Source organism: Bacillus rossius (assembly GCF_032445375.1).
Source record: "Bacillus rossius redtenbacheri isolate Brsri chromosome 4 unlocalized genomic scaffold, Brsri_v3 Brsri_v3_scf4_2, whole genome shotgun sequence".
NCBI classification, from domain to species: domain Eukaryota; kingdom Metazoa; phylum Arthropoda; class Insecta; order Phasmatodea; family Bacillidae; genus Bacillus; species Bacillus rossius.
Window position 1 is genome coordinate 41,674,970 of NW_026962011.1, and position 27,079 is coordinate 41,702,048.

The window sequence follows — 27,079 nt, forward strand, 5'->3', positions numbered from 1 at the left end:
CTAACTAGCCAAAACTTCAGAGTTGAGTAGTGCCTCCTACTGAATAAGTGCCACTGTATACAACCAACAGTACCAACAAATTTAAGAGACATGTTACCTTTACTAATACTCCAAACAAAAAAAACCTTAAATTACCCCACTTTGCTTTTTAGAAATAATACAGCAGTCTTACTTTTTATAGTATAAAAATATATTTAAAAAATTTGTTGTCTGTAAAGTCGGTTTACGGACGAAAGTTTAACATGACGTCATAAAAAAACATTGATGAAATGATTGTATACTTTTATGAATGAAATTGAATCATTTTTATTTAATTATCACTATTTTGTATGGATACAAAGAAGGAGTGAAATGAAATCTACAATTTAATTGATAAATTTACTTTTATTTGCAATCATTAATTCAAATATGTTTATTACTTTAACAAAGAGATTATTTTAACTATAACTTTTATACATGTTTGCTATTTAACTTCTTCCAATCTGTGTTATTCTGTTAAGGATAGGACGATGATAGGAAAAGTAGGAAACGAATGGGAGTGTTTCAAGTTTAATGTGCCTCGAAGAAGTCAAATCGATGGTTGTTCCAATCAAGTGGAAGAGAGATAGATGCGGCGCAAGCGTACAATGAGTGTAACGGGACACAGTGCAACGGGACAATGTGCATTACGGGACACTTTTTCGTGCGTGCAGCCGGCGTTCATCGATTTATTAGACGTCACGTCAAAAAGACTACTGAGGCTTTACATCTAGATACTTAAAACTTATAATGTACCTATATCATTAAAGCTGATTGTAACATATTATCATTACTGCAAGTCATCTGAAAGATAAATTGTATGTATATAAATATTTAACAAAGTTTAAGTTAATAAGCTTGCCTATTATTTTGATGTACATACTTAATTGATTAAGATATCATTACATAATAAAAAATATTTGGCCACATGCATCATAGGATTGAAGACAGCCACAATGGGAGTGAGGGGGGGGGGGGGGGGGGGAGAAGGGGGCATGCAGCAGGAATCCCAGCAGAAGCCACAATGGCAAAGGCAAACAATTCCAGGAGAAATGGCTAAAGAGTATGGATAAACTGATAATTTCCAAGAAGAAAAGAAAGAAAAGTTCCAGGAAGTTAAGAAAAACTGGCAAAAGGGACTTAAGCTGTACAAAACCTATAATAACTGGTCAAAACTGATCAAAACTAACAAAACAAAAATTAATGGCTGCCATTCAAACCATTAAGGGCTACAGAATTTTTTTATAAGCTATAAAGATATTATTTTTATTCGTAAAGCCCAATATAAGAAAACTATGACGCTATGGCATTTAGTTACAAAGAATTTATTAGATATAGAACTTTAATAACCAAACATTCTAAAGTTACTATTCTCAAATTTACATGCAAAAATTTTTTTTGCAAAAATTAATATTATAAAAAAATATTTACCATGATTTTAAAAAAATTTGCATCAATATTCATAACATAAATACTTTACATGGCCTACTCAAACATTCGCTTGAGTTGAAAAACAAACTGAGACTTTAAAATAAGTTAAATATCAAATTAATATACAAAATTACATACTAAGTAAGGAGTAGAGAGCATAAAATAAAATCTGACCTGGAATTTTTTTACTTCCTAACAATCTGTAAAACAGCTTTGTAATATTTCAAGGAGTTTGGCAGCAGTAGTCAACTATCATATGTCAAATCTAACCTCAGAATCATATAGGTATTAATGAAATAAAACCATCACTGACACAATAAAATACTAAGAATTACCACATCCATTATCAACATTTCAAACAACATGCGAACATCAATCTTCAGTATACAAGAAGGAAGAAATCATATCATTCCATTTGCATGCTACTGGAAAATAATTCTCACACGTATTGAAATAATCCAATTATAGTTAGCAATTTTGCAGAACGATTTAAAAAAAGTTTCAGGTATATTTAATTTTAATTGAATGTGCCCCTTTCCTAGTTAATAATACATAAATTCACTATAAAACAGGTCATAGTTATTATGCATTCACACACAAAAATAAGAATATCCACACATATTGTGCATTTAAAGTTACCAATTAAGTTAAGACTGAAAATGGATATTCTTACAACCTAAAATATACATTCGTGATTCCATTAAAATCATTAAATCTTTAACCAAATCTTTCATAACTGAAAAGAGAAAATAATTAAGCTACCTATTTTACACAAAAAAAGGTAACAAAAAATGATAGTAATAAATTAAAACCAATAAACCCTTATTTTATACATTCCAATAAAAATATATCAATTTTTACAAACCTATTAAAAAAAATTAAACATTTTTAAAACATTTTTGGGGACAAACGACAATCACAGGAAAATAATTTGTGTTGCAAGTAATACGCTACTTATATATTAAATTAATCATTACAGGTAAAAAAAAAAAAAAAAAAAAGAGCTTGTAATATTTCAATGCTCCTGCTGAAAATTTCCTAGTATCAGTTGTAGAAGCAGATAAAAATTTTGTTTGTCCTGCTCATTTCATTCAGCTGCCACTTTCAAACACTTAAATGAATCATTGAATTAAAAACTGTATTTTGGTTCTCTGATCCCGAGCAAAGACTGCAGTGGCCATTCCCGCCTAACTGCTGCGCTATGATTACTATATTTTATTTTCAGAATCTATTCTGGTAATAAGTTATTTTAATGTGTGAAGGGACTACATTTATTAACCTAACTCACCCTCCACTTATTGAGTTTCTTTAAATTTAGCCAGAATTGAACAAAATTGCCTTTGTGGGATACTCAAGCAACATTAGTACACAAAAAAAAAAATTCTGTCCCTCCACCAAAAGTGCTTTTAGAACTCAACATTCACCACTACATAATTTCTCAAACACACCTCGCAGCAAGGCACTAGCCTAAACAACCAATAAATTCAGAAGTCACTACTTACTGTCGCAGCAACTGCCTGCCTTGTTTCCAGCTAACGTTGCTCACTGATGTGAAAGCTGCTTCTCCATCTACTGGAGCTTCAGGCCCACCTGGTTCGTCAAATATGGGAGGTTTCATATCTCCCTGTTGTAACTCTGTACCATATTTCAACTTGTGGTATTTTGCTCTGGAAAAAATAAATTTTAACTGGGTCACCATGCATAAAAATACTTAAGGCATAATACTGATTATCTTACACAAGCATTAAGAAACAAAAAAAAAAGTATTCTAATGAAAAAAAAAAATAAGCGTACACTTACCGCTCTTGTTTTAACGCATATTCTAACATTTTTATTCGTCTAACCAAATCATTTTTGAGATTTTCTTGACCCTTTCTTTCTCCTTGAAGGAAAGCTATTCTCGCCTGCAAACATAAAGGAAATGATGTCTCACAACATATGTGGGAATCACTCAAAATAGGTTACGAATCATATAAGGAATCTAAATGTCAACCATACCAAACGTAAGTAGCCTACCCTGCAATGTTACGTTTACGGACATTTTCAAAAACAAGGGTGTTCGCAACGTCAGGTGTTCAAACAACTACCACAACACGAAATGGACACATATACAAACCATATTACTAACAAAACAATACTTATTTACCTGCAATTCTGCCCTATCAACTTCCCATTGCGATCTTTCCATCTCAAACCTTGCCCACTCGTGCTGAATGAAATGCAGGATTCCGGGTATGGAATACTGAACTTTCTGACTTCCGTCTTCATTTTGTTTATTTCCTACATTCACTCCTCCACCAGAAGGTCCAATTTGTCCGTTATGATTTTGTGATGGAGAACTATCTTCCATTGTAGGCCCACCGCACTGACTTGGTATCTTCATGACATGGCCGCCATTACAGCAACTACAAACAATTCGATTCTTAACTTAAGTCATTCCAAATAAAACAATCTACATAAACTGAAAAGAAACTAGATATGTCACTAAACGATTTATCGTACAAATACACCACATATTTGCTACTTTGACATTGTGTCACCTGAGCACAAAAATATTACAGTTGACTAAAGTCGTAGATATACCTCGCAAAGCCAGAAAACTGTATTAGCACTTCAAGTTCTGCCGTTTGATTCACACAAAACCAAACTACTGCGTTTTTTACTCTTCATCCATATTTACTTTGGTATTACACTCAAAAATTTTTTTTTGTAAAATATTTTGAACAATTAAAATAATTGTAGATTTTATTAATAACAGGCTGCAGTTATCAGCGTTCGACTCTAGACCCAAAAAATACAAATAAAATCACTGGACTTAAGAAAACGGTGGTTCAGTAAAATATTAGAGAAATTCACAAGGACACACCATATCACATTGTATGTGATCATGTATATGATCATATAAACCTGCAAACAGTAACAACAAATTATATATAAGAGTCTTAACAGGTCGCAGAAATAATTATTAAACGAAAACATGAAATTATCAACAAGTATATAACCATTCTCAAATAAAGAGAGTATAAAACTATATAAAAATACTTTTCATAAAATATACTGAGCCTAAGTCTAATAGCAAAACAATATGAACATGGACGGAATCAAACTTCCCTTTAAAAATACCATACACACTTATATAACAGATAATTATAAAAGGCTCACAGTAAAAATACAAAATATTGGATTTACCATAAGTGCGAGATACAAGCGAGGTGACAATGGTTAATATAATTTTTAACATGAGAATGAGAACTGAACCCTAAAGTATTACTTGAATTGTGGATAGTATTTATGTATGAAGAATAATTAACATGGTGGTACTCGACCCTAAATTAAGATGGATGCCATGTGGGCTACGAAGGTAGAAGGCCCCGACAGTTATCGGGTTATTTTAAGAAAAAACAAAGAGAATTCGAAACACTGTTCACCTAAATGAGGCCCTGTGTGGGCGAAAATGTAAGATGTTTTAGAGTCTCAAATTCATGTCATGCGACCAGGGGTGTACCCGTACTCGGTTAAAAAAACAACTGATTATTTCGTATTACATTGAAACATCCCATATGAGGGCACAGACAATTAAGTAAAAAGGTCGGTAAGCTCAGGTCGGCCATTGAGGGCTAGCTGCAGAGCCGATAGAAAGATATTAGTAAAACTTATGCTATTGTGAAACTGGAACACAGTGATCAACAAATGCGAAGTGGCACGCACTAGACTGGTTGAAGGTGGAAGATGAATTAAGCTAGGACGAGGATTTAATGCACCACCGCGGCCCTCAGGCATGATCGTGAGAATCCATAAGTTGTTTAAAACTTATCACAAGTAGATAGCAATGGAAACATTGTATATTAATTACTGGTTATCCGAAATAACTATTACAATACATAACTCACTATTGAATTGACATATCGATCCTGGTGGTCGTTCAACTCGTTGTACACTACAACATAATGCATCAAAACGCGTTCTGGTCGCACACTACATGTACACGCCCAAGCGAGGCAACGAAAGGGCATAAGGCTGGGTTCACAATTGAAAAAATAACAGTAACAGTAACAGTAGGTCGTGTGCATAGGATATGAACGCCATGTTTCCTAACCTAACGATTCACAATAGCAGAAAGTTGGTCGTGTGCATGGGAGCGAGGTCGTGCGCATAGGAGTGAAATGAATATATTTTATTTCGTTCGCGTACGCATGGTACAACAGCCAATGAGAGAAGAGCAGGGTGCTTTTTTGGCGGGACTAGAAACATGTATATATTTATTAACCATATTGTGGTAAGAAAATGTCGAGATAATAATTGTATTATCGTTATTTTGAAAGTTAATATGTTTATTTACTAACACTGATAACAGATGTCGCTTAGTTCGCGAAATTTCATTGGCTGAAATTAACAGTAAGAATTCAATTGTGAACCGATTTCGCAGTTCGCACAGGTCGTGTGCATGGCTTGCTATGCACTCGCTTAATTTTTTTAATTGTGAACCCAGCCTCTGGGCGAGCAGAGAAAGCATCAGCTGACGATGTCATCATAAAATTAGCACGCCGATGCATGGTGTAAGAAGCTAATGAAAAGTTTATGAAAGACGATAGTTACCAATATGACAGATCATTGATACAAAGTTACCGTAATCCTCATGGAATGGTGGCTCCACCCCGGACCATGGCTTGCACACAACTGCCATCAGTGTCTGGTGCAAGCTAGAATATGGCATCACTCAAAAACCAAAACCATTAAAAAAAAAAATTGTTCATTGAAAAATTCAGTGTAATTTAAACTACGTATCGCCTACCACTTACTCAAATAAACATGACATATGTAAAAATGAGTACCGTAACCTGGGGTGAATGGGGACATGAGGGTGAATAGGGACAAAAACTGGGAAAAACTATATTTATAATATATTTTGCTTAAACTAATGAGTATTAAATTTATATATAGTAGACTACGTTAAAAAATTGTTTGTTTATCTAAAATAGCAAGTGCAATTGTATTTTGTAGCTTTTATTTCATGTTGGCAGCCCTAGTTAACAGCTGTTGAATTGGGAGGCCATATTGTGCCATCACAAATGTTGTTTGCTACAAGCTTATTTCAGCTTCTATGTTTTCTTGAAGTAAATGTCAGCTTTTAGTGTAGTCTGGTAAGTTTTTACACAAAAAATATTAAAGATCCTCCTATTTTTAAAAAAAAATATCAGTTGATTTTTATCAAGCTTGTAATTTCTTCATAAAAATGGGGTGAATGGGGACATAAAATCAACTTGTACAAATCACTTACAAAAATTTTGTTGTTACAGTTTTTGTTATTAGTCATATTATTAAATTAAATTTATTATAACTAACATTATTCAGTTCTATATTTTGTTTTGTAAGTTGTAATTTAGGACTTTACTTTCTTTTTCAGTGATTAAAATGCCTAGAAAATACAAAAGTGATCCTCGTTCAAAAGAGCATCGTCCTATAGACAGGAAAAAGGTGAATCTGGCAGTGCAAGCAGTTAAAAATGGCATGACTATTAGGAAGGCTGAAGAAAAATTTGGAGTTTCAAAGTCTGCCCTGCATCGTTATTTGAAGCAGTTTAGAGACAATGAAGGTAAACATATTGATTTCAAGAGTAAAGGTGGTCAAACTTTGCTCCCTTCAGATTTTGAGAAGGATATTGTTGAGTGCCTCCAAACTTGTGCTGGATGGGGATATCCTCTAAGTGCGTTCGACTTACGCTGTTTTGTCAAATACTACTTAGACAGAGAGGGCAAGACCATAGCAAAATTCAAAAACAACATGCCTGGCTATGAGTGGGCACTTCGCTTTTTAACTCGACACAAAACTGGCCTCTCTCAAAGATTATGTCAAAACATTAAAAGGAGCAGAGCAGAAGTCTCACCTCCTGTCATCAATAAGTTCTTTGATGAACTAGAAGCGACTGCAGATGGCATACCATCACATTTAATAATTAATTATGATGAGACAGCACTCTCCGACGACCCAGGCCGGCGGAAACTCATTTTCAAAAGAGGCTGCAAGTACCCCGAACGAGTAATGAATCAGAGTAAAGCAAGTGTATCTGTCATGTTTGCTGTAACTTCTTCTGGGAAGATGTTGTCTCCATATGTGATTTACAAGTCCACATATTTGTACGATTTGTGGAGTGAAGGTGGACCTCCTGGAACCTTTTACAATCGTAGTAAGTCCGGTTGGATGGATGGCAACTGCTTTCTCGACTGGTTCAAACGAGTTATCATCCCATACTGTCGTCGATTCGAAGGAAAGAAACTTCTTATAGGTGACAACTTAAGCTCACACTTATCTCCTACAGTAGTCAGATTATGCGAGGAAAATGAAATCTTGTTTGTTTTCCTTCCTCCAAACTCGACACATCTGACACAGCCTTTGGATGTCAGTCTATTCAGGCCTCTCAAGATGAGCTGGAGAAAAGTTCTAGAAGAAACGAAGGCAAAGGCTCAAGGAAAACACAAGCCATTTGATAAGAAATATTTCCCTTCCCTCCTGAAAAAGACCATGAATTTGATGGAGAGGGAACTTGAACATAACATCCAGGCTGGATTTGCTAAGGCAGGCATTTTTCCTCTCAACAGGAAAAGAGTGCTTGACAAGCTACCTTCTGGACATAATGAGGATGAACAAAAAGAACAGACTGTAGACAGCAGCCTAACAGAATTCCTAAAAACTATGAGGTATGGAACTTCTGATGAAGAAGTAACAAGGGGCAGAAAAAAGAGACTAAATGTCCCTGCAGGGCGTAGTGTGACAGTTGCAGATTTAGAGGGATCTGATACAAGTGATTCTGAATCAGAACATGTGATGTCAGAACATGATGAATTGGTTTTAAATAGACACACATCCAGTGAATGTGAGATACCTAACGGCAAGGAAGGAGAAAAAGATCCAACAGACGGGGACTGGGTAAAAGTCAGATTTGCATACGATCGGGGCATCAAGATTTTCATAGGAAGGATAGTGAAGAAATTTGAGACGGATGAGCACTGGTACATTGGAACATTTCTGCGGCAATCAACAAAGTGCTCAAACATATTTGTTTTTCCCAATGTGCCAGATGAAAGTTACTTCTCAAATAATGACATTTTAGCTGTACTGAATGAACCAACTGTGCGCAGGGGACGTTACTCATTCACTCCAAATCCACTTTCGACTTGAACTCAGTGTAAATTTGAGAGCAGTTTCATGATTCTTATAATTATTGACATGTGTTCCAAATATTATTAGTGTGCATTGATCATTGCTATAAAGATTTTTTTTTGTAAACAGATCAATATTGTCAACATTTCGTTAGGAGCCTCCTTTCATTAAATAAAATAAAAAATACCATGTAAAATTAAATAATTACTATTTCCTTATTTGGTACAAATGTAAATGTCTGCTTGATGCTTTGTAAATTATGTCCCTATACACCCCAGTGATTAAAAAATAGGGACTACCATTAATGATACACCATTGTCCCTATTAACCCCGACATTGGGGTGAATAGGGACACCAATAAAAAAATTAATATATGTTAAATGACCGCAGGTAGCAAAAATTTATAACAGGCTATGAATAGCTTAAGGGTAGTGCAAGAAGGAAAAAATACTCCCTGTTCACAAAAAAATTACATTTAAAAGTTACTTGTAAAAACAATTAAAAACTGTCCCTATTCACCCCAGTTTACGGTACCTAACTGCCCAAATTAGGTTGTTGATAAAGAGTTTATTGATGTTTTTAAAAAAAAAAAGTGTGATCATGTTTCACTATTGATGCTGACTACTGTTCGGGTCAGGACCTGGCTTTTAGTACTGCTAGGAGGTACCTATGTCACAAGTTAACCTGGATTCTTTTGTGGTTAAGGTATGGGTGAAGGCAAATTCACTGGAGATTCCTTTATGTCTGACCGAATTATACTAACTTTAAGTTAGTACTCTTTTCACTGCCATTTCAGTAGTAGGCATCTTAAGTGGGATGTGAAAATGTGCAATAACAGCAGAGTTGTTAAGTCATTCACTGCAAGAATGTCTACTTTGATACTGTACCTCCTGGCAAGACTAGAAGCCCAGTCAATGATGGAACATTCCCACTCATTGTCAAACTAGTTAAATTTTTTCTACAGCAGTCTTAGTTAAAGGTTTATTGGAGACAACCAATCTCGATAAGTTCAAATATAACAGTGGATTGGGCTCATCTGTCATAATCATGAATCTATGTTTATTTACTTTTAAGCTTTGCTGATGCTGGCAGACATATGTAGTTTTTTTTATTAGCAATATATAAACCTGGAGTCGGCCAGTCCTGTAATAAGTGGCACGTGGATTGGCAATGGTTCAGGCTTGATTGCACATCGTTGTTCTCCAGTCCATGTGACCTCCTCTGTAAACCACACTTGCCCAACGGTCCAAGACTTGTCTCGTTGTAGGAGGTGCTCTTCCTGAGAAGACTGAAAATGTAATGTAATTCTTGAAAAAATAAATTTTGCTTCCTACATTAAGTTATACAGTTTACTAAACATTTTAAATTGGAGCTTTAACCGTAAGATTCAAGAACTTTAAAGATGAAAATTCAGTCAGGCACCTTCCAATATGCAGCATTACACATGCACAGTGAGAATATGTACCGTGTCACACTGCCCACATAATCCATGAGCAATTATTAAAATTAAAGAATCAAAAACCCCTCAATAATTAAAAGATAAAATCCCCCCCTAACACCAAGCCTATATGAATCACTGAAGAATATGCAATTAATGACTTTAAATCACTTTGACGAAGACAAACAAGACTAATGAATAAACCACCTAATTAACTACTCTTGATGCCTCAACCAAAGGTACAAAAACCTCAGCTCACCAGTGGCGGATGTAAAGGGAGAAGATTGGGGGAATAAATATATCCCTCCCCTTAGAAGTTACAAAAACATTTGTGATATTTTGGTGAACGTGGTATGTTATGTTTGGCAATTGATGAAGCAGTGTGAGCTGACACAATGCCTGGAACGACAAGCTACACAGGAAGTGAATCATGTCAAGATTGATAATGCAGTAGTACAAATCCCTTGTTGACAAAAGTTTGTTTTATACAAAGATTATAATTTTTTTATTATAATTTTTCAAACAGATACATAGGCATTTTAGCAACCAATTAGTAGTGATGTCCACAGCTCCAGACAAGGACGACGTATCCAGAGGGGAGCAAGAGAGTGGAAAACATAATACAAACAAATTTGTACCACAAAATTATGAACAGGTTGGTTGTTGGCATTTCAAAACTTTGATAAAAAACTAGTGTTCAAAAATCATTATTAATTTTTTTTAAATAAGTTAAGTTCTTCCTTTTGTAATGATTGTTTATTACTGAATGGCAATTAACTGTATCTAAGCTGTAAAAAATTGCAAAATTTTAAGCATAACAAAAATTAGTTTTAAAAATATTCACTTCTTTAATGTAAATTGTAAAACTTTGAATGTTAGTTAATGTGGTTATATTTTGTACTCGGAGTGTATTAAAATATATCATGGAGAGAGTTTAGTATTTATAATCATTTAAATATTTTTCCCTGCTTAAAAACAATGTTGATCCAACAAATTATGACCCACATCTTAAAACATTTACATTTGAACACCAAGATGTTATTCATTATTAATGTAGCTTTCAATGAAGTCAATTTCCACATACAAAATAATACTGTTTATATTTTAAATGTTAACAACATAAGTTTCAAGTATGAACACTAGTCTTCAGTACAAATGAGACAACCATGGCGAGACAATAACCACAAGTACAGTAGCGATGCTGTAGCTAATCTCTGTAATAATATGACCTAGAAAGTAGGTATGTAAAGTTGTTGTTACTTTGGTACTTGTAAATGCGAAAAACAATTTCTTGTTTCACGTCTCATCTGTTTAAATGTCACAGTTTTTGAAGAAAGAAAGAAAGAAAAAAAAACATGAGCTACATACAGCCAATTATTTTAGTAGACCCAAAACTGGAGAAATTTGGAGAAATTTGATAAAGTCTGCTCTACCTGAACAAATTTAATATTTTGGAGTGACATGCATGGATAACAATGCCAAAGTCTGGCTGTTCCGATTTCCACTCATTCTTCTCTACCTTTAAGTTTTGGTTGGTATGATCTGCTTCCGTGGGAAAGCTTTTTTGGAGTGGACTGCATTTTCTGCGGTTACTGCACCCGACAGATTCGGTGCAAATGCCTTGCTATTATTGTAACCCCAAGCAGCACTATTTGCTACACCCAAACCACTTTTTGTGTGCTTGTAACTACAATTATGGCACCTGGGCATCGTTTACACAATCACGATACAGCCAGTCTTGCTTGCTTTGGAAACAACTTTGGCAGAGGCAATGATGCATCAAGAGCTTCTTTATTCACACTTCAACATTGTCTAAAGAAAGTTATTTAATCACACAATTCTACTTACAGTGTGAATATATTAATCTTAATCTCATGTTGTACAAATCTTTTAAATCCAGGAAAAATATTAAAACACTGAAAATACTTTAACACTTGTTTAACATGCATGTTAACTTAAATAGTAGGCTGAAAAATCACAAAGTTTAAAAACAGAAAAACCTCAAAATGTTGAAAAATTTAATGTACTATCTATGAAATAAAGCAAATTTATATAATAAATTACATTGGTATCATAGAAAAAAGATATTTGAATCCATACATGTGTTAACAAATTTATCGCAACATTCACAAGTTACATATTCACAACATGAATTGCAGCAACATATAGGTATTTCATAAAATATATATACAAAAATAATGTTGCTACCATAGTACGTTAAAAAATATCATCCTTCATTGGGCATGCAGTCACAAAGTTGTTAATAAAGTGTACTCCACAAAGAACTCAGAGGAACTCGTTGCACCAATCGGAGAGACACTGGTAGCAATCCCCGGACTGCTTTGCATTGGCCCCACACACATCCTTCATCCACTCTTGGAAAAACTCTTTCTCCTTCTTCAAAACTAAGAACTGGCCCAGGACCACATATGCCTGCAACAGTTTTAGGGTCTATTAAACCAAACATGTCAATATGAAAACTAGAGACCCAGTTAAAGCTCTAAAATGCAGAGTTTACAGTGATGGAAGTAATTTCTGCAAGAGGGATAGGCAAAATTCCAAATAACCCATCTTTTTTTTTAATAGGAAAAAAAAATTTTATTGCTTAAAACAGAACATCTGCCTCTGTTAAGGCAGCGAGTACACATTAAAAGATTCTATGAAGTAAAATAGTGTCAATCAAGAGGTATTAGAGTTGGGGTTTGAAAATACAATTTTGAAAACCTGCTAAATTGTTCAAAAATTTGTTAGTTTTTTCAACAAGGCAAATCTAAGTGAAATAATGTTTAATTAACTTTTCATTTCAATCACCCAATAATTAATACATTTTCAATTATTGTTTAAACAGAACATAATAGGATATTATATATTTTTAAAAGTTAAATTACATATTATTTTTCACTCAAAAGAACAAAGTACTATTCATAATTCTGTAAACATTTTTAAATGTTACGTGAGCCATAGTGAAAAATTTAAATTGTTTTATTTTCATTCCATGGTTTTCACTTGGAAAAACATGAAAATTCTTTTGTCATGATGAGGTGCACGAAACACATACCTTGTCAAAACCAGAATTCTCCAGCTTACGGCCAAGAACTTCACCCACGCCGGCCAGTTCGGTGACCGGTTTGTCTCCCATGGGCTCCGCAACAAAATTTCTGTGTTTTTGACTAGTGCTCGACATTTCTAAAAATAAAATAAAATAAATAAATACAATACAATACCTAGTTTTCATTTCCCACAAAATGTTTTCAAGAAAGATCAGGGTTGATGAAGAACAGAATGAAAGAAATAAAGATCTCAAATATAATTTCTCCCCTTAAAGAAAGGGACTGTTCAGTGTTTTACAAGACATTATAAGCTTTCTCAAATATTTCAAATGATAAAAATTATTTTGATAAAATAAGGTACTGGTACTGTAGGAATTAAGTTCTACTGAAATAACTATGGACAGACATGGTCAAAACTGCTTGTTTCAAGAGCCTTAAAAATTTTTTTTTGGCCTTTATTAAGTAATGTATATTATTTCTCAGGCTTAAAAAACTATATATTAATAAACTGAAACTATCAACCACTTATTAGAGCTATTCTATTCTTAATACTCTATTATTTTAGCTTTTTTCCCTTCACTCAATTTAATAAACAATTAAACTGAGATTGGCAATTTCTCCTCCTTGGTAGTTTTGACAACATTGTTTTCATACCGAGTCATCCTACTGTCAGATGTCAACATCATCTCCTGAAGACCTGAGGGCTGGGTGGAACTCTTCGCAATATTCCATTGGCCTGGTTTATGGCTTCTGACAGTCTGGAGTTGTATTTAATCACTATCTGGTTTAAGACAGAATGTTTGTCACTGTTAATACTAACAGGGTTGTTCTCATCTAATGTCTTTACAATCTTATCAATGGTTTGTTCACCCTATCAAACGATTTTGCAAAAAGTTTTCTTTAATCATGAAAACTTCACGTTTTCAATCATGTGCATAGTTGTCCTGCCTTTTCAGAAGGAGAACTATATTTCTGGAATCAGGTGATCCAATGCCTTTGATAATTGTCGGTTTTGAGTCTTGAGAATATTTTTAATGTACATATTGCTCTCGAGAGCAATGCCTCTAGACTGGTTTTCCCATTATCTTTATCAACGACCTTGATGAATAATTACCTCCACTCCTTGGGGATGCTGAAGGCTTTCATGCAGAGACAGAACACCCCTGCCCAACACATAGTGGAGGATTGCCCCACAGCTCAAGCTGTACACTGAAGATGTCATCGGGTCCTGCCATTTTTCCAGATTTACAAACACTTAAGTGCTTTTGCCAACTTCCTGCTGCAAGTTCGGTTGGAAATGCAGATTTTATTTTCTTTCTACATTGGTACTAGGAATGCACAGTTCTTACCACTTATGTTCAGCATTCCCTGAAATTGTCCAATGTTCTTTCGAGATGTCATGTTTAACATGGTTGTTTGACTTTTACAGTCAAATGGTCTATAACTATTAAGAGTTTTGTGAAAACCAAAATTTTTGATGTTTCCCACCCAAAACCCCCATTTCCCTGTAAGAATGGAAGGGTGATATTGATGTAAACGCCACCATGGTGACATCATTGTTATGCAATCACAGCATATACTAATCCCGTTATTCACATTTTACTTGTATCATGTTTGTTGCTTTGTTTCATTTTATGAGGGTAATATCTCAGAGTTACTGCTTCTGGGAAATTGGGCAAATAACAACTTAACTTAAAGGTTGGTTATGTTAGGTTAGTTACATTAATAATATGTAAAAACGTAAAAATATTCAACGTCTAAGAACCAAGTAGTATCTGATGGTACGAAAAATGGTAAATTTTAAGGATCACTCCTTTTCCATAATTTTTTTTTTACAAAAGTGGAATTTTTCATCACCACAGTCCTTACTCTATTTACACTAAAAACAATGTTTGAAAATCCACACTGGATTCCTGAAAATTCAGGTTTATAGGTGAAGTGGTGTATTTACATCAGTATAACATGTTTAACCACATGTGTGCACTGCATGTATGTATTTGTTTACTAGTTGTGACACATGTGAATTTGTATTAGTTAAGAAGGAAAATATTCCCTAATTAATCGTTTTTGGATGTTATTTGTGTCAAGTGTGGTTTTGTATTCATATGGAAAATAGTACGTAATATTACACTTTTTTTGTGACTGTATCTATAAAGACTTTACAGTAGACTAGCCACCGTCTTTGCTTGATGCAGTGACGTAAATGTATGTTTTGAATTTATAGCCCAGCCAAGACTTGTTTTCCATGAAAAATATTCCTGATTGTTGTCGCCAAACTACTGTTTCCTTTATACTAAATGCAACCTGATCCTATGATTCTCAAATAGCCTTAAGAATACGCTTGGACGAGACTATTTACTAAGACAGGGATATTTAATGTCTGTACATTACGGCAGGGCCAATGAGACACAATTGAAGGTGAAAAAACCAATTAGGTAGGAAAACTGTCTTGAACTCAGCCGTAACATGACATACATCCCTGTATTTTCAAAAACAGCCTCGCCTAAGCTGTACTCCTAAGGATCGTGGGAGAATCCCATAATCAAGGTGCCGCTAGTATCAAGGAAACAGTGGGGCGGCAACAACAATCAGGCCAACCTCTCGTGGAAAACAGTCTCAGCTACGGTAAAATAAATCAAGGCGAAATAAAAAATTCCGACGGCCGAGTCACTGCACAGGCTACTTAATGTAACCTACAAACATTAACATCTCAGAAAACAGTACAAATTTTGATGTCATTTTTTGAGAAAATAGAGGAACATCGGTATGTTAGAAAACCATTGTTGGAATTAATTTTTTTTTTTTACAAAAAAGCCGGTAAACTTTAAGTTTACCCCTCTTTGATTGAATGAATTGCCATGAGTGGAAGCCCAATCTGAAAGCGGAAATATTAAGTTCACTAAAATCCATATAACGCGTTATCTAACAAATTCTATTACCTTTTCTTCGCGGCAGACAGACGCCAACAGAGTTATATTATATTGCAATAAGAACACTTATAACTCAAACACGTACACGTTTATTGCACCACTTAGGACTTGAAAAAAAAAAAGTACAAAACAAAATCTACAATACAGCCGGTCAACGAAATCCTACAATTGAAACTACCACACCGTTTTTATTTAACCGCCAATAGGCCACTTATATGGTAAATTGGTAAATACTCAGCGTTTCCTTGAAAATAAAAATCAAAACATGAAATGCTAGGATTACCTAGTTATCCAAAAACGATATACACTCTATAACTAGATTTAGTGAGTGTGATATTTCCCACCGTAGCGCTACTGTTTTCTAAATCATTTTCGTCTTGTTTAGTGTCTTTTTAAAATATCTTTGCCTTTTGAATAACAACATGTCATCTGTCATATAACTGCTGACGTTCACGTACTGTTGGTATGTGGAAAGCTAGTATTTAATAACACGATATTGATTACATTTTCGTTTCACGTGGAAATGTTTGCCATCAATTAAAGATATGGTTACAGAAGTTACATGTTTTAGGATCAATTTATTTCATAACTAGCTCTGTTTTTCTCTAGCCAAGGTTATGGCCCTGATGTATTCCCATGTCGTCGGGAAACAGATTTTTTTTGTTTCCTTGCCATTATTAAATTAAGTAAGTAATACTATTGTTACTATTACGAAGAGCGTTTTGAGTGATTTCACGTAATGTTTTATTACATCTTGTACTTAATAGCTATTTTAAGTGCTACTTCCATTACTTCACAGTACATATTGCTTGAGTTATGTATTGTGTTATTGTTTAATTGTTTGTTTAGGTGAGCTGATTGTAAAGAGGATCACACTGTCACTCATGATCCAATGACCGCAAGACGCCGCAGAGGTGGTTCAGAGTCGGAACAGGTGCCACTTATCGCTACAAGTAGTGGTACTTCATCTTCACGAGATTCATGGCTGTCAAAGAGTGAATACAATGGTTCTGATGCAAGAGCACTTTTCGTAGAAAGTTCACCTTCAAAACAGAAAGAAGCTTTAAATTCAACCACTATGACAGCACGAGACAGGACTACGGAGTTTGTAAATGCCATTCGCTCATTACAAGGGAGGCAAGTTGCTAGAGCGGGAAATATTAGAGATCCAAGGAAAGCAAAGTATATCCAAAGTTATGCAGAATTTATGATGATTGCCAGGTAAGCATTCTGTTTTATTACTATGCATATGATTGTGTTTCACAATTCTACTCTTGAACTGACACAATACAAGCTGCAAATAGTTTGTCATGCTATACTTTTTCACTTGTTAGAGGAAGAATCTTTAGTGATTCTGGAGCTAGATACAATCAAGTGTAAACTTTCGCTAGCAATTCCTTTTTGTAGAGGTGGCCTTGATAAAATGTGATCTTACCAAAAAATATTAGCTCTGTATTTTTAAATAGTTATGTTTGACATTTTTTAATACAATTTTGTGTATTATTTATATGTAACTTTGAAATAGAATATATATATATATATTTTTTTGTTTTTATCTAAAGTTTTAATAATTCTGTCCAAAAACTGTTTTAATTTGCACCTTGAAAGTGATTCTCTACTTTATCATATTTCTTGCTGAATTTCTTCATGAGTACTTCCTGCCAACCTATATGATTTGTTTAAGAGGCAATCTAGTGGCCGGTGTGGAAAGATCGAAGGAATCCAAAAAGTTTGGCCGTACAATTGTATTTCACAGTGGGCATCATCTGTTAACATTAAATTCTTATTTCTTATGTATTGTAATTGAAAGATGCCACCTTGTTGTCAAACAATTTTTTTAAATTTAATTGTTAATTTTTTAGCACTTTTGAGCATAGCACATAATTATAGGAATGCTTTGTTATCAATAGCCTACAACTGTGACAAATAGTTTCTCTGTGAAATAATAATTGGCTTGTAGCATCAAATTATTATTATCATTATTTTGGTAAAATTCACATATCACTTTTCCAAGTTCATTCCTCAATCCTACATAAATTGATCCTATAGTGTTTTCATGAATTCTATTAACAATCTCTAAACACGACCGGGCCCTCTGTGGAACCCGGGCCTTGGGGGATTTCTCTCCCTCCCCCTCCCTACTTTATTCTCTTGGCGGGCCTGTAAAGGGAAAAAAGAGTTCCTTGAGGAGAAAACTGATCCAACGGCCACTCAACCAGCCGTGGCCCATAGCGTTATTATATTAGAAAATAATGATGACGGCAGAAGTGTGGGTGTATATTTACAACTTTGCTTCGGGGTTGGGGACTTTTGGGGTTTGGTACCAATATAAACTAACACTTGCATACGCAAACAAACAACAAAACATTAGGTTGCATTTACTATGTTATTAACAGATCTTAGTTCAGACACCCACAACAGAAGTTAGGGGGTTTGCCCGGGAACACTTTGCGCATGCTTCCGTTCATAACTACTCTAGTGGAAAAAGCAATTAATTGCAATTTGTAAAGTTTATTAAAAAAAAATGGTAGAGCAGTTATTTTATTGATTCATCCCAATTACAACCTGCAACATTTACTTACAAATTTTGACAGCTAGGAAATTTGTGCTACAGTAATCCTTCCTCCACAGACTTAGGAATAATGTTAATTGTGAAACATTAATTATATGTACTTCATTTGCAGGACTATTGGGAAAAACATCAGCAGTACATATACAAAACTTGAAAAATTAACAATGTGTGAGTACAATATTGTGTTATCAACTGCATTTATAATAGTTGTGTGTTTGTTTGTAATAGGTAATTTTTAATCTACTGAGCTGTGATTTGTAGTTCTAGTATGATTTTTTCTTTGAATATATTTTATTGTTCCTCTTATTACTTAAACATTGCTGCATTATCACATTCTTTATTTATTTATTTTCTAAAAAAAAAAAAACTTAAAACAAATTGCTGGTATATTAAAAGTTAAGTCGCCCAACACCTTCATTTATTCATGTAAGTCTCAAGAGAGGTCTAAGAGAGGTACACACTAGAAATTTCACGTGGTACTATAGTGTAAAATTACTTCCAGCTGTTTGATTCATGGTAAAAAGTAGCATTTTTCATAACATTTTGATTGTTATTTGATTGGTTATGTATTATTATAATTCTGTGCATACATGCCAGTTATTTACCCAGCTTTGATCAAGGCTGCATTGTAATTTGTGAACATGAGAATCAAAAAAAAAAAAACTTCTTGATTTTATTTTGTAAATTGTAAATTTCTGTAATACCGTTGCAATGATCATTAAATGTAATCAGGTATTAATAGTGCAAATACTGTACGGCAAAACAGTGTTGGAAGGATTTCAAGTGACATAATTAAATCTTAGTGAGCGGGTACATATTGTCAGCTCGAAGGCTGGTTCGATGGAACGAAGCTCTGGGATAGGTCTGCGTTAATTCAAGTCCAAGGACAAAGCCACCCAACAGCTGAGAGCACGTAGGGAGCGATAGCACCAGGAAGACTTACTAAGCCAGGAGTTGGATGGGGTAGGGTGGTAGTTCCCCTCAACAGAGGCGAGCCAAGCAGTCCCCAATGTTGCGTGCCAGCGCTTTTCATTTTTATTAATTTTTTTGTTTTGGTTTGTCTACTGTTCTGTCAAAAATATAGACTTTAACGGGACAAGGGAAATTAAATTTTTAATATCTTGTAACTTAATGTGCTTTTTCAGTATCAATTCATGATTTCGTATTAGAAAAAAAAACTTTTAAAGATTTTATTGCCACGTACCATGATACAGGAAATTTAATCTTAAAGCATTTACAAAACTGTCCCGAGGATAATTTATCAGGAAAGAACATCAAAATGTCCTAACATAAATAAGCAAACCATCGTAAAAATTTAAGTTCCAGGTTGGGTTAAAAATGTTTGAAAGAGTTAATTTTTCAAATTTCCCGGGAGGAGGGCCTCCAAAAAAAAATAAACAGCACGGCAGAGTCTATGGCCAGTACTGCCCTTCATTGATGTGTTACACGAACGTGTGGAAGTGGGTGCTACAACATTAATCAGTCTTCTCTGAACTTTGACTGGCTGATAATAGTGGGCGGTCTGCCCTTGGCTGAAGGAGATCCAGGGTGGAATCCATACTAATATTATAAAGCTGAAGAGTTTGTTTGTTTGTTTGTTTGAACGCGCTAATCTCAGGAACCACTGGTCCGATTTCAAAAAATTCTTTCAGTGTTGGATAGTGCATTTATCGAGGAAGGCTATGGGCTATATTATATTATCAGTAACATTAGGGATCCTTATTAAAAGTCCAATTTAGAATCGAATGCATTGGAGGGGGGTCAGATACAACATGCAGTACACGAACGAAGTGTGTGTTGACAATGCCGCAGTTGCTAGAAGTTTATTTCCTATTGCCTATTAACATTGTTGCCACGCACTAGATGCCTGCCTTGGGCGGGTGTGTGTGCCGGGGAGAGCGCCGGGTCCCCGACGGAGGTGGTCTGGTCTGCGGCAGTGGCGAAGCGGAGGTCGCTGTTCGACGACCGGCCGTCGGAGATCCAGGAGCTGACGTACATCGTCAAGGAGGACCTGAACAGCCTGAACCGGCAGATCGCCAAGCTGCAGGACGCGGCGCGGGCCCAGAAGCAGACCCAGGAGAACGGCCGCCACCTGCAGTCCCACTCGTCCAGCGTCGTGCTGGCGCTGCAGTCCAAGCTGGCCTCCATGTCCACCGAGTTCAAGCAAGTGCTCGAAGTCCGCACCGAGGTAACCTTTCCAAATTAGCACTGCGTTCGTGAGAGGACCTGGCTTCCGGTCCCGGCTAACATCTGCCTCATAACTGGGGACATGATTTTTATGGTTTTATTTTTATATATAGTTTATATTCGTTAAAAAAAAAATGTATTATTCAAAAAAATAAGGAACAAATAATATCTCTTAATACTTATTTCACCACACAATATTCTCATTTTGATTGACAGCTGATGCACTATACAGTAAAATCATTAAAATAAGCATTTGTCTAGAACATAACTACTCAGAAAAATGAAAAATAAATTTGCAAAATTTTGTGTGTTTGAAACATGTGACGTCATTAATGTCAAAACGTGTTACTAACGTAAGCAATGCAAGATGGAGCAATACAATATTAATTTTTTTTTTTTTTTCATTCCATTTAGGTCATACATTCTTGTGCAAAATTAGTGCCAGCTAAATTACGTTCAATGAATTTACCATGATAAAAGATGAAAATTTTTTAAATTTGGGTTAAGTTTTGTTGAATTGCTGATGGCTTTCATGTAATGATTCTATAGTAGCCAATGCTGCTGTGTTCCTCACTCTACGCCGGTGGCGGCCTGCGGACCATATCATAGTTGCGTCCGGTCCGCCTAAGTATCTTTTGGCATAGAAAATTCAGGTGTAGGCACTGTTGTTTTTAAGCATATGTTAACAGCAGACACCGTTATGAAGCCATGATATTTTCTCAGGATTGAAAATTTTTTTGCATTTTTTATTATATGTATTTATTCATAATAATTCTTCTCAGATTTTATTTTTTGATTATTAATTAAAGACAATAACTCTTTGTATTTTCATGTTCTTGCACAATTTTACATTTATTGGTTTCTCAAAGATTAAATAATATATTTAATATTAATTCACATAGTCTGGGTCTCAAATTGGTTTAAAAAATTATATGCATGGCCATACAGTAAACGTGATCGTCTGCATCATGTAGCGTATAAGTTATCAATGAAATAGTTTATTAATAGACTTGTAATCTTCATCCCACCATCACACATTGAAAAAAATCTCTAAACTCAACTGGCCCCTGTGTGCCAGGGCATTACTTCCCCCCTCCTTTCCTCTCGACAGTGCTGCTAGGGCAGACTAGGCGAGATGATTCTGCAGTGGTTTACTGCTGCCTTTCACATTGTGGAGGAGAAGGGACAGCACAACATTCCCGGGATGGAAATTTTCCTCAGATTGAAAAAGTCCCAAAGCTGGCTGGGAGTATAACCCAGCACATGTGGCTCATTCAGACAATTAGATAGTTCTTCTTCCACAATTTGTTTAATTAACTTTGCCCAGGGCATAACAGCTTGTGTCCAGTCAGTTAATGTAATTAACCTTGTTAGACATGTGAATCCCTTATTAATGTTCACAAAAAAATTTGTTTACTGCCAATGTAATTATTAAAACATTTGTATGAGATGTTTTACAGAATCTCACCATTTACACTAAACACAGCATTTTTCCATTGTCCATAGCATCATGATCATGACCCGTACTTGATAACAACTTGTGTGTTGCAGTAAAAAATTATACATATTCGATACATATACACATGAATACTGAAATAAATAAATATAAATATTTGAAATCTAAGTTCAGAGTAATTAAATCCTTAGGTTAAATGCTGTTTACAAGCACCCTCGTAATATTCGTAGACTTGCATTAGTCTCTCGTAATACAGGATGTCCATAAAATAATGCCTTAGTTTCAATATTATATTATTATAGAGTGTAATTTAGACTATTTACAACAAATCACACATCAAATTTGAAGGTAAAAAACTTAGTTTGTCTTACAAATGTTCAATATGTGCACACATCCAACCTAAAAGTCCAATTATTCCTACACTTTGGTTAACACGTCCGTAGTAATGGAAGCCATAGCCTCTTCAATTCTGTGTCTCAGCCCTGGCAAATCATTAGGTATCGGCGGAATGTAGACATGATCGTTTATAAAACCCCAAAGTAAAAATTGCATGGCTTTATGACATGTGAACGTGGAGGTCAGTGAAAAAGAGGTCTGCCGTCTTGACCATCATGACCAATCCAAAGAGATTTCAATGGGGAGGGGCTCAATCCTGCTGCCGAATAAGTTTTTCAGGTTCACCCCTCTAATAATCGCCATTTTGCGTAGGTGGCGCTGCGAGCGAGAAAACAGCAAAGCATTACTCTCGCAAACTGTCTGAGTACTCTTTAATTATGACCTTGAACCAAAACTACAATGCTTACAGTTGATAATATTTAAATTTATAACCGGGACATTCTTTTACGGACATACTGTTTTTGGTAGCTTCGAATGCGCCAGTACGGACGAGCCGTCTGGAATCGGTAAAACGGAGCATCATCGTCCACACTGGACTGGTGCAGTTGAAGGTGGTATGTAGTGGATGTGTGTACGTGGTGAGTGCAGAACCTGAAGCAGCAGAAGAGCCGCCGGGAGCAGTTCTCGCAGGGCCCCGTGTCGGCCTCGCTGCCGCCCTCGGCCATGTCGGGCCCCCACCAGGGCTCGCTGCTGCTGGCCGACGAACAGGTGGCCCTGGACATGGAGCCCCGGGACTCGCGGCCGCCGCCCGCCCAGCGCCAGCTCCTCCTCTACGACCACACCGTGAGTGGGCCGAGTGCCTCCTTGGTTCCTTCCTATCACGTACTCGTTGACTAACTTGAATTTTATAAATAAGTGGCACACATTATTATATTTTTAACATTTATTTCACATATCACCAGCGGCGTAGCCAGGATTTGTGTATGGGGGGGTGTTAAGAAGCATGGGGCCCTCCCCCGGGAAAACTAGGATTTTAAGGTGTAAAATAGTGCTATTTTAGCAGTTTTCGGTTCTTAAATTTAAATATTGTAATGGTTATAATTTTATTAATTTTAATATGAAATTTGTTTGAGTGATGAATAAGAAACTAATTAAAGATTTGGGGCTAAGGGTGTGGGGGTTTCAACCCCTAACCCCCCCCCCCCCCCCTGGCTGAGCCCCTGCATATCACAAAAATAAATAACAAATAAAATGTATTTAAAAAAAAATATTTCAACAAGAATATTGAAGTGATTTATTGATGACTTAATCTGGTATGATTGTGAAAAATTAAACCGTTTGGGGGTCACATATTGGCTGTGTGTGTGTGTGTGTGTGTGGGGGGGGGGGGGGGGAGGGTGGCTATTTCAAGGAAAAACAATTCCATCTTGTGCCACTTTCCTATGTTGCAAATAGTTTCAAAAATTTTTTTTTGTATCTGATTATTTAGGGTGCATTATGGTTTCATGAAACCAGTAACTCTATTAAATATTAATATTAGTGATTTTCTTTATGTGAGGACATGGTTTCTAATGATGAGCTGATCTTTTTCCCCCACACGTTCATTAAATTCAGTGAGAAAAACATGGTTGTACATTTACTTGTGGTACTCTAGTATCCTGTATAAAATGTGGCACATTTGTTTGATAACAAACTTTGAGGCATACTGTATATGTAATCAATCATATTTGATACTGTTCAGGATAACTATCTGCAGAGTCGAGCGGAGACTATGCAGAACATCGAGTCGACGATAGTTGAACTGGGAGGAATTTTCCAGCAGTTGGCACACATGGTTAAAGAACAAGAAGAAATGGTAGAAAGGTAATAAATCAGCAACACCGTATTAAAAAAAAAATTCAATTGTGGTAATTGATTCATTACAATTATGGTTCACATACAAATTTTCAAGAGAATTAAAGACAGTTATTACCTAGAACATATTCCACCAACACAACATGCTACTAAGTGCAATGTAACTCTCTCTTCCCCAAATATTTAATATTAAATTTTTGCATTTTATTAGAAAGTGGACTCACAGAGAGATAGAGAGATGTGAGATGTGGAAATAAGAAATTAAGAGATATCCAAGCTACAATAGAACAACCACCTTTTCATAATCCTGGAAACCATTATTATTAAGAGATTTTTTAAATCTGCATGAGGAATTCATTTTCATAAAAAAAATTTTTTTGTTGGTGAGTAGAAGTATTCACACAACTCTATAAACTGTGGCTAGCTTATTTACCCTACTGCATAGGTCAAGAGTCGTGACTTGTGATGAATAAGGCAATGATGCAATGACAACAGACAAGAGGGTTTTTCCATGCTGTGGTCCAGTCAGCCTTAACAACAATAAAACCAAAATGATTCCAAAGTTCAAGTTTTAAAACAAAGTTGCTCACAAAGTTTAGTTAAAACATGAAAAATACAAAATTATCATTAGTTAAAGATAAAAATCAAATATTATTTTAATGGTAAAAATAAATACAAGCATAGAACTATACTTGTGTGTAGGTATGTATGTACATAATGTATGTTTAACATTAAAGTTAGGGATGGGTAAATTCCAAATTTCTTCAATTCTGGTTCTGATTCCACGATTTCCCTTGATTCCAGGTTCGATTTTAATTCTAATTACAAACAAATCTTATTTTCTTTCAGAATGAATTTATGGAAACTCAAGCACAATGTTAACCTAAAGAATAACACTTAAGAAGTCTAAATATACGTACATTTTCTGTAAATTTACATGTGAAAAGCTTGCAAGTACGTATTGCGAAATACATAATTAAAACTGTTAAAATTAATAATTTTGTGTTCTAGTGAAATTCTTCGTTCCTGCCATGATCTTTAACAGTCCTGATTGTTGTGTTTCAATTGATTTACGTCTGTAAACATTTATATTGGAATTAAAACACTAACTGATCCTGAGATATTTTTCTGAGTAACATGGTTGGCCAGCCTGGGTTAAATTTTTTACTTCAACAAGGTGTCATGATTGCATGTCGACGTTGGAAGTGAAAGACATTTTTTAACATGTGGAGAGAAAATTTATGTTAATGTTGTATTTATGAAATAAAACTGTTTTATTGAAATGAGTTTACGTTTTCCCTGCAAATACAGAAATTTAACTTTGGTTTGTACAGTGTTATAGATGAATATAGGTGATTGTGGTTTTGATCTAACATAAAATAAATTACTGTGTTTTTAGTGTATCAGTGCTAGGCGAGTTGAGTAAACAGTGTCAGCTTACTGGCTGGAAAATATGCAATTGTGGCTAGAATCAATTTATGTGAATATTATTTTACATCCAAATTATCAAAAGTTATATTGTATTCCTTATATGATACAGTTCCTCCTTACAGCTTGAGAATCAATGGTTCCAATTCCAGGTGGAATCACTGAAATTGAAGTACCGAAGAATTAAAACATGCACATCCCTAATTAAAATTATTATTTTTTTTACAGTTATTAGGAAGTCATGTTTGAAGAGTAAAATGTACTTAATACTTTTTTTCATTGAAATTTAATGTTTGATAAACTGTTTTTTTTTCCTCCCCCAGGATTGATGCCAACGTCCAAGATACGGAGTTGAACGTAGAAGCTGCTCATGGTGAAATTCTCAAGTATTTCCAATCGGTGACGTCCAATCGGTGGCTTATGATTAAGATCTTCGCCATCTTAATATTCTTCTTTATATTTTTTGTGATATTTTTGGCATAGTCTACTGGTTCTTATGATAAACTTCAGACTCGAAAACCACCCTGCAGGCTCTTCACCCGAGTGCATTGCAATATTTTTAAAAGGTCTTGCATGACAAGAGGAGTATAAGATTTGCTTGATCTTAGAAAATGGCACTATGAACAGTATTAAAGTGAAAATTCCTAAATTTCATTCCCATATTGCCTCAGAATCCCAGTTTCAGGCACTTTATATTTAATATTGGACTATGCAGTGAAGGTAAAAGAGAGAGAACTTGAACTACTATATCAGCTGGGTTATATTGTACATTCTTAATGCAAAATAAAACATTGTATGTTTAGTTAATATGTATAGCTGATTTCCATGTCAGATTTCTGAATTGAGCATATTTTTATAATTTTAAATGCTACAGCGACAGCAAAAAAATTTTTGAAGCTGTTAATTTTATTATTATTATTATTTTTTTAATAAATGGGAGACTATCACGATTTTGGCATGCACGTTGGGAGATATGAGGTAAGTGGGTTGCTTGCAAATAAATGCACTCTAACATTCCAACTGACCAACACGTTCACACAAAAATTTGTTTTTTTTTCTTGCAACAATGTTGTGTGCACACACATACACATTTGTTTTAATGTGCAACAATATATATATATATATATATATATATATATATATATATATATATATATATACACATACACACACATATATATATATACATATACACACACACACACACATATACATACATAT

General features: G+C 35.0%; 3 protein-coding genes across 6 annotated transcripts in view; 1 reads left to right on the forward strand and 2 right to left on the reverse strand.

The window, feature by feature from the left end:
• Window positions 1-4,043, reverse strand: part of LOC134542063 (striatin-3) — a 44,220-nt gene extending 40,177 nt beyond the window's left edge. Inside the window, exons 1-3 of the mRNA XM_063385942.1 lie at window positions 3,596-4,043; window positions 3,250-3,353; window positions 2,952-3,116 (exon numbers count right to left, since the gene is read on the reverse strand). Coding sequence (XP_063242012.1) covers window positions 2,952-3,116; window positions 3,250-3,353; window positions 3,596-3,832 — 506 coding nt within the window. The 5' untranslated portion in view covers window positions 3,833-4,043. The remainder of the gene's footprint in view (window positions 1-2,951; window positions 3,117-3,249; window positions 3,354-3,595) is intronic.
• Window positions 4,044-6,284: 2,241 nt separating this feature from the next.
• Window positions 6,285-26,665, forward strand: LOC134542439 (syntaxin-5). Of its 4 annotated transcripts, none has more exons than XM_063386685.1 (7): window positions 6,488-6,590; window positions 16,875-17,246; window positions 18,710-18,765; window positions 20,535-20,785; window positions 23,225-23,419; window positions 24,318-24,439; window positions 26,182-26,665. In XM_063386685.1, the coding sequence occupies exons 2-7, from the start codon at window positions 16,918-16,920 to the stop codon at window positions 26,339-26,341; spliced, it is 1,113 nt and encodes a 370-aa protein (XP_063242755.1). In that variant the 5' UTR covers window positions 6,488-6,590; window positions 16,875-16,917; the 3' UTR covers window positions 26,342-26,665. The 4 variants fall into 4 exon arrangements, with proteins under 4 accessions (XP_063242751.1, XP_063242755.1, XP_063242752.1 ...); XM_063386682.1 differs by lacking the exon at window positions 6,488-6,590 and adding an exon at window positions 16,419-16,488; XM_063386684.1 differs by lacking the exon at window positions 6,488-6,590 and adding an exon at window positions 16,433-16,711.
• Window positions 12,145-16,303, reverse strand: LOC134542440 (barrier-to-autointegration factor). The gene is made up of 3 exons (XM_063386686.1): window positions 16,035-16,303; window positions 13,104-13,231; window positions 12,145-12,478 (listed from the first exon to the last, which is right to left on the reverse strand). The coding sequence occupies exons 2-3, from the start codon at window positions 13,227-13,229 to the stop codon at window positions 12,332-12,334; spliced, it is 273 nt and encodes a 90-aa protein (XP_063242756.1). The 5' UTR covers window positions 13,230-13,231; window positions 16,035-16,303; the 3' UTR covers window positions 12,145-12,331.
• Window positions 26,666-27,079: the final 414 nt, after the last annotated feature.

What these genes read in the sequence shown, in the direction of transcription:
- LOC134542440 (XM_063386686.1), bottom strand. Translation starts at nt 13,229, where the DNA reads ATGTCGAGCACTAGTCAAAAACACAGAAATTTTGTTGCGGAGCCCATG. An exon ending in AGAATTCTGGTTTTGACAAG is followed by an intron (nt 12,479 to 13,103) that starts GTATGTGTTTCG and finishes AAACTGTTGCAG; the next exon opens with GCATATGTGGTCCTGGGCCA.
- LOC134542439 (XM_063386681.1), top strand. Translation starts at nt 6,862, where the DNA reads ATGCCTAGAAAATACAAAAGTGATCCTCGTTCAAAAGAGCATCGTCCT.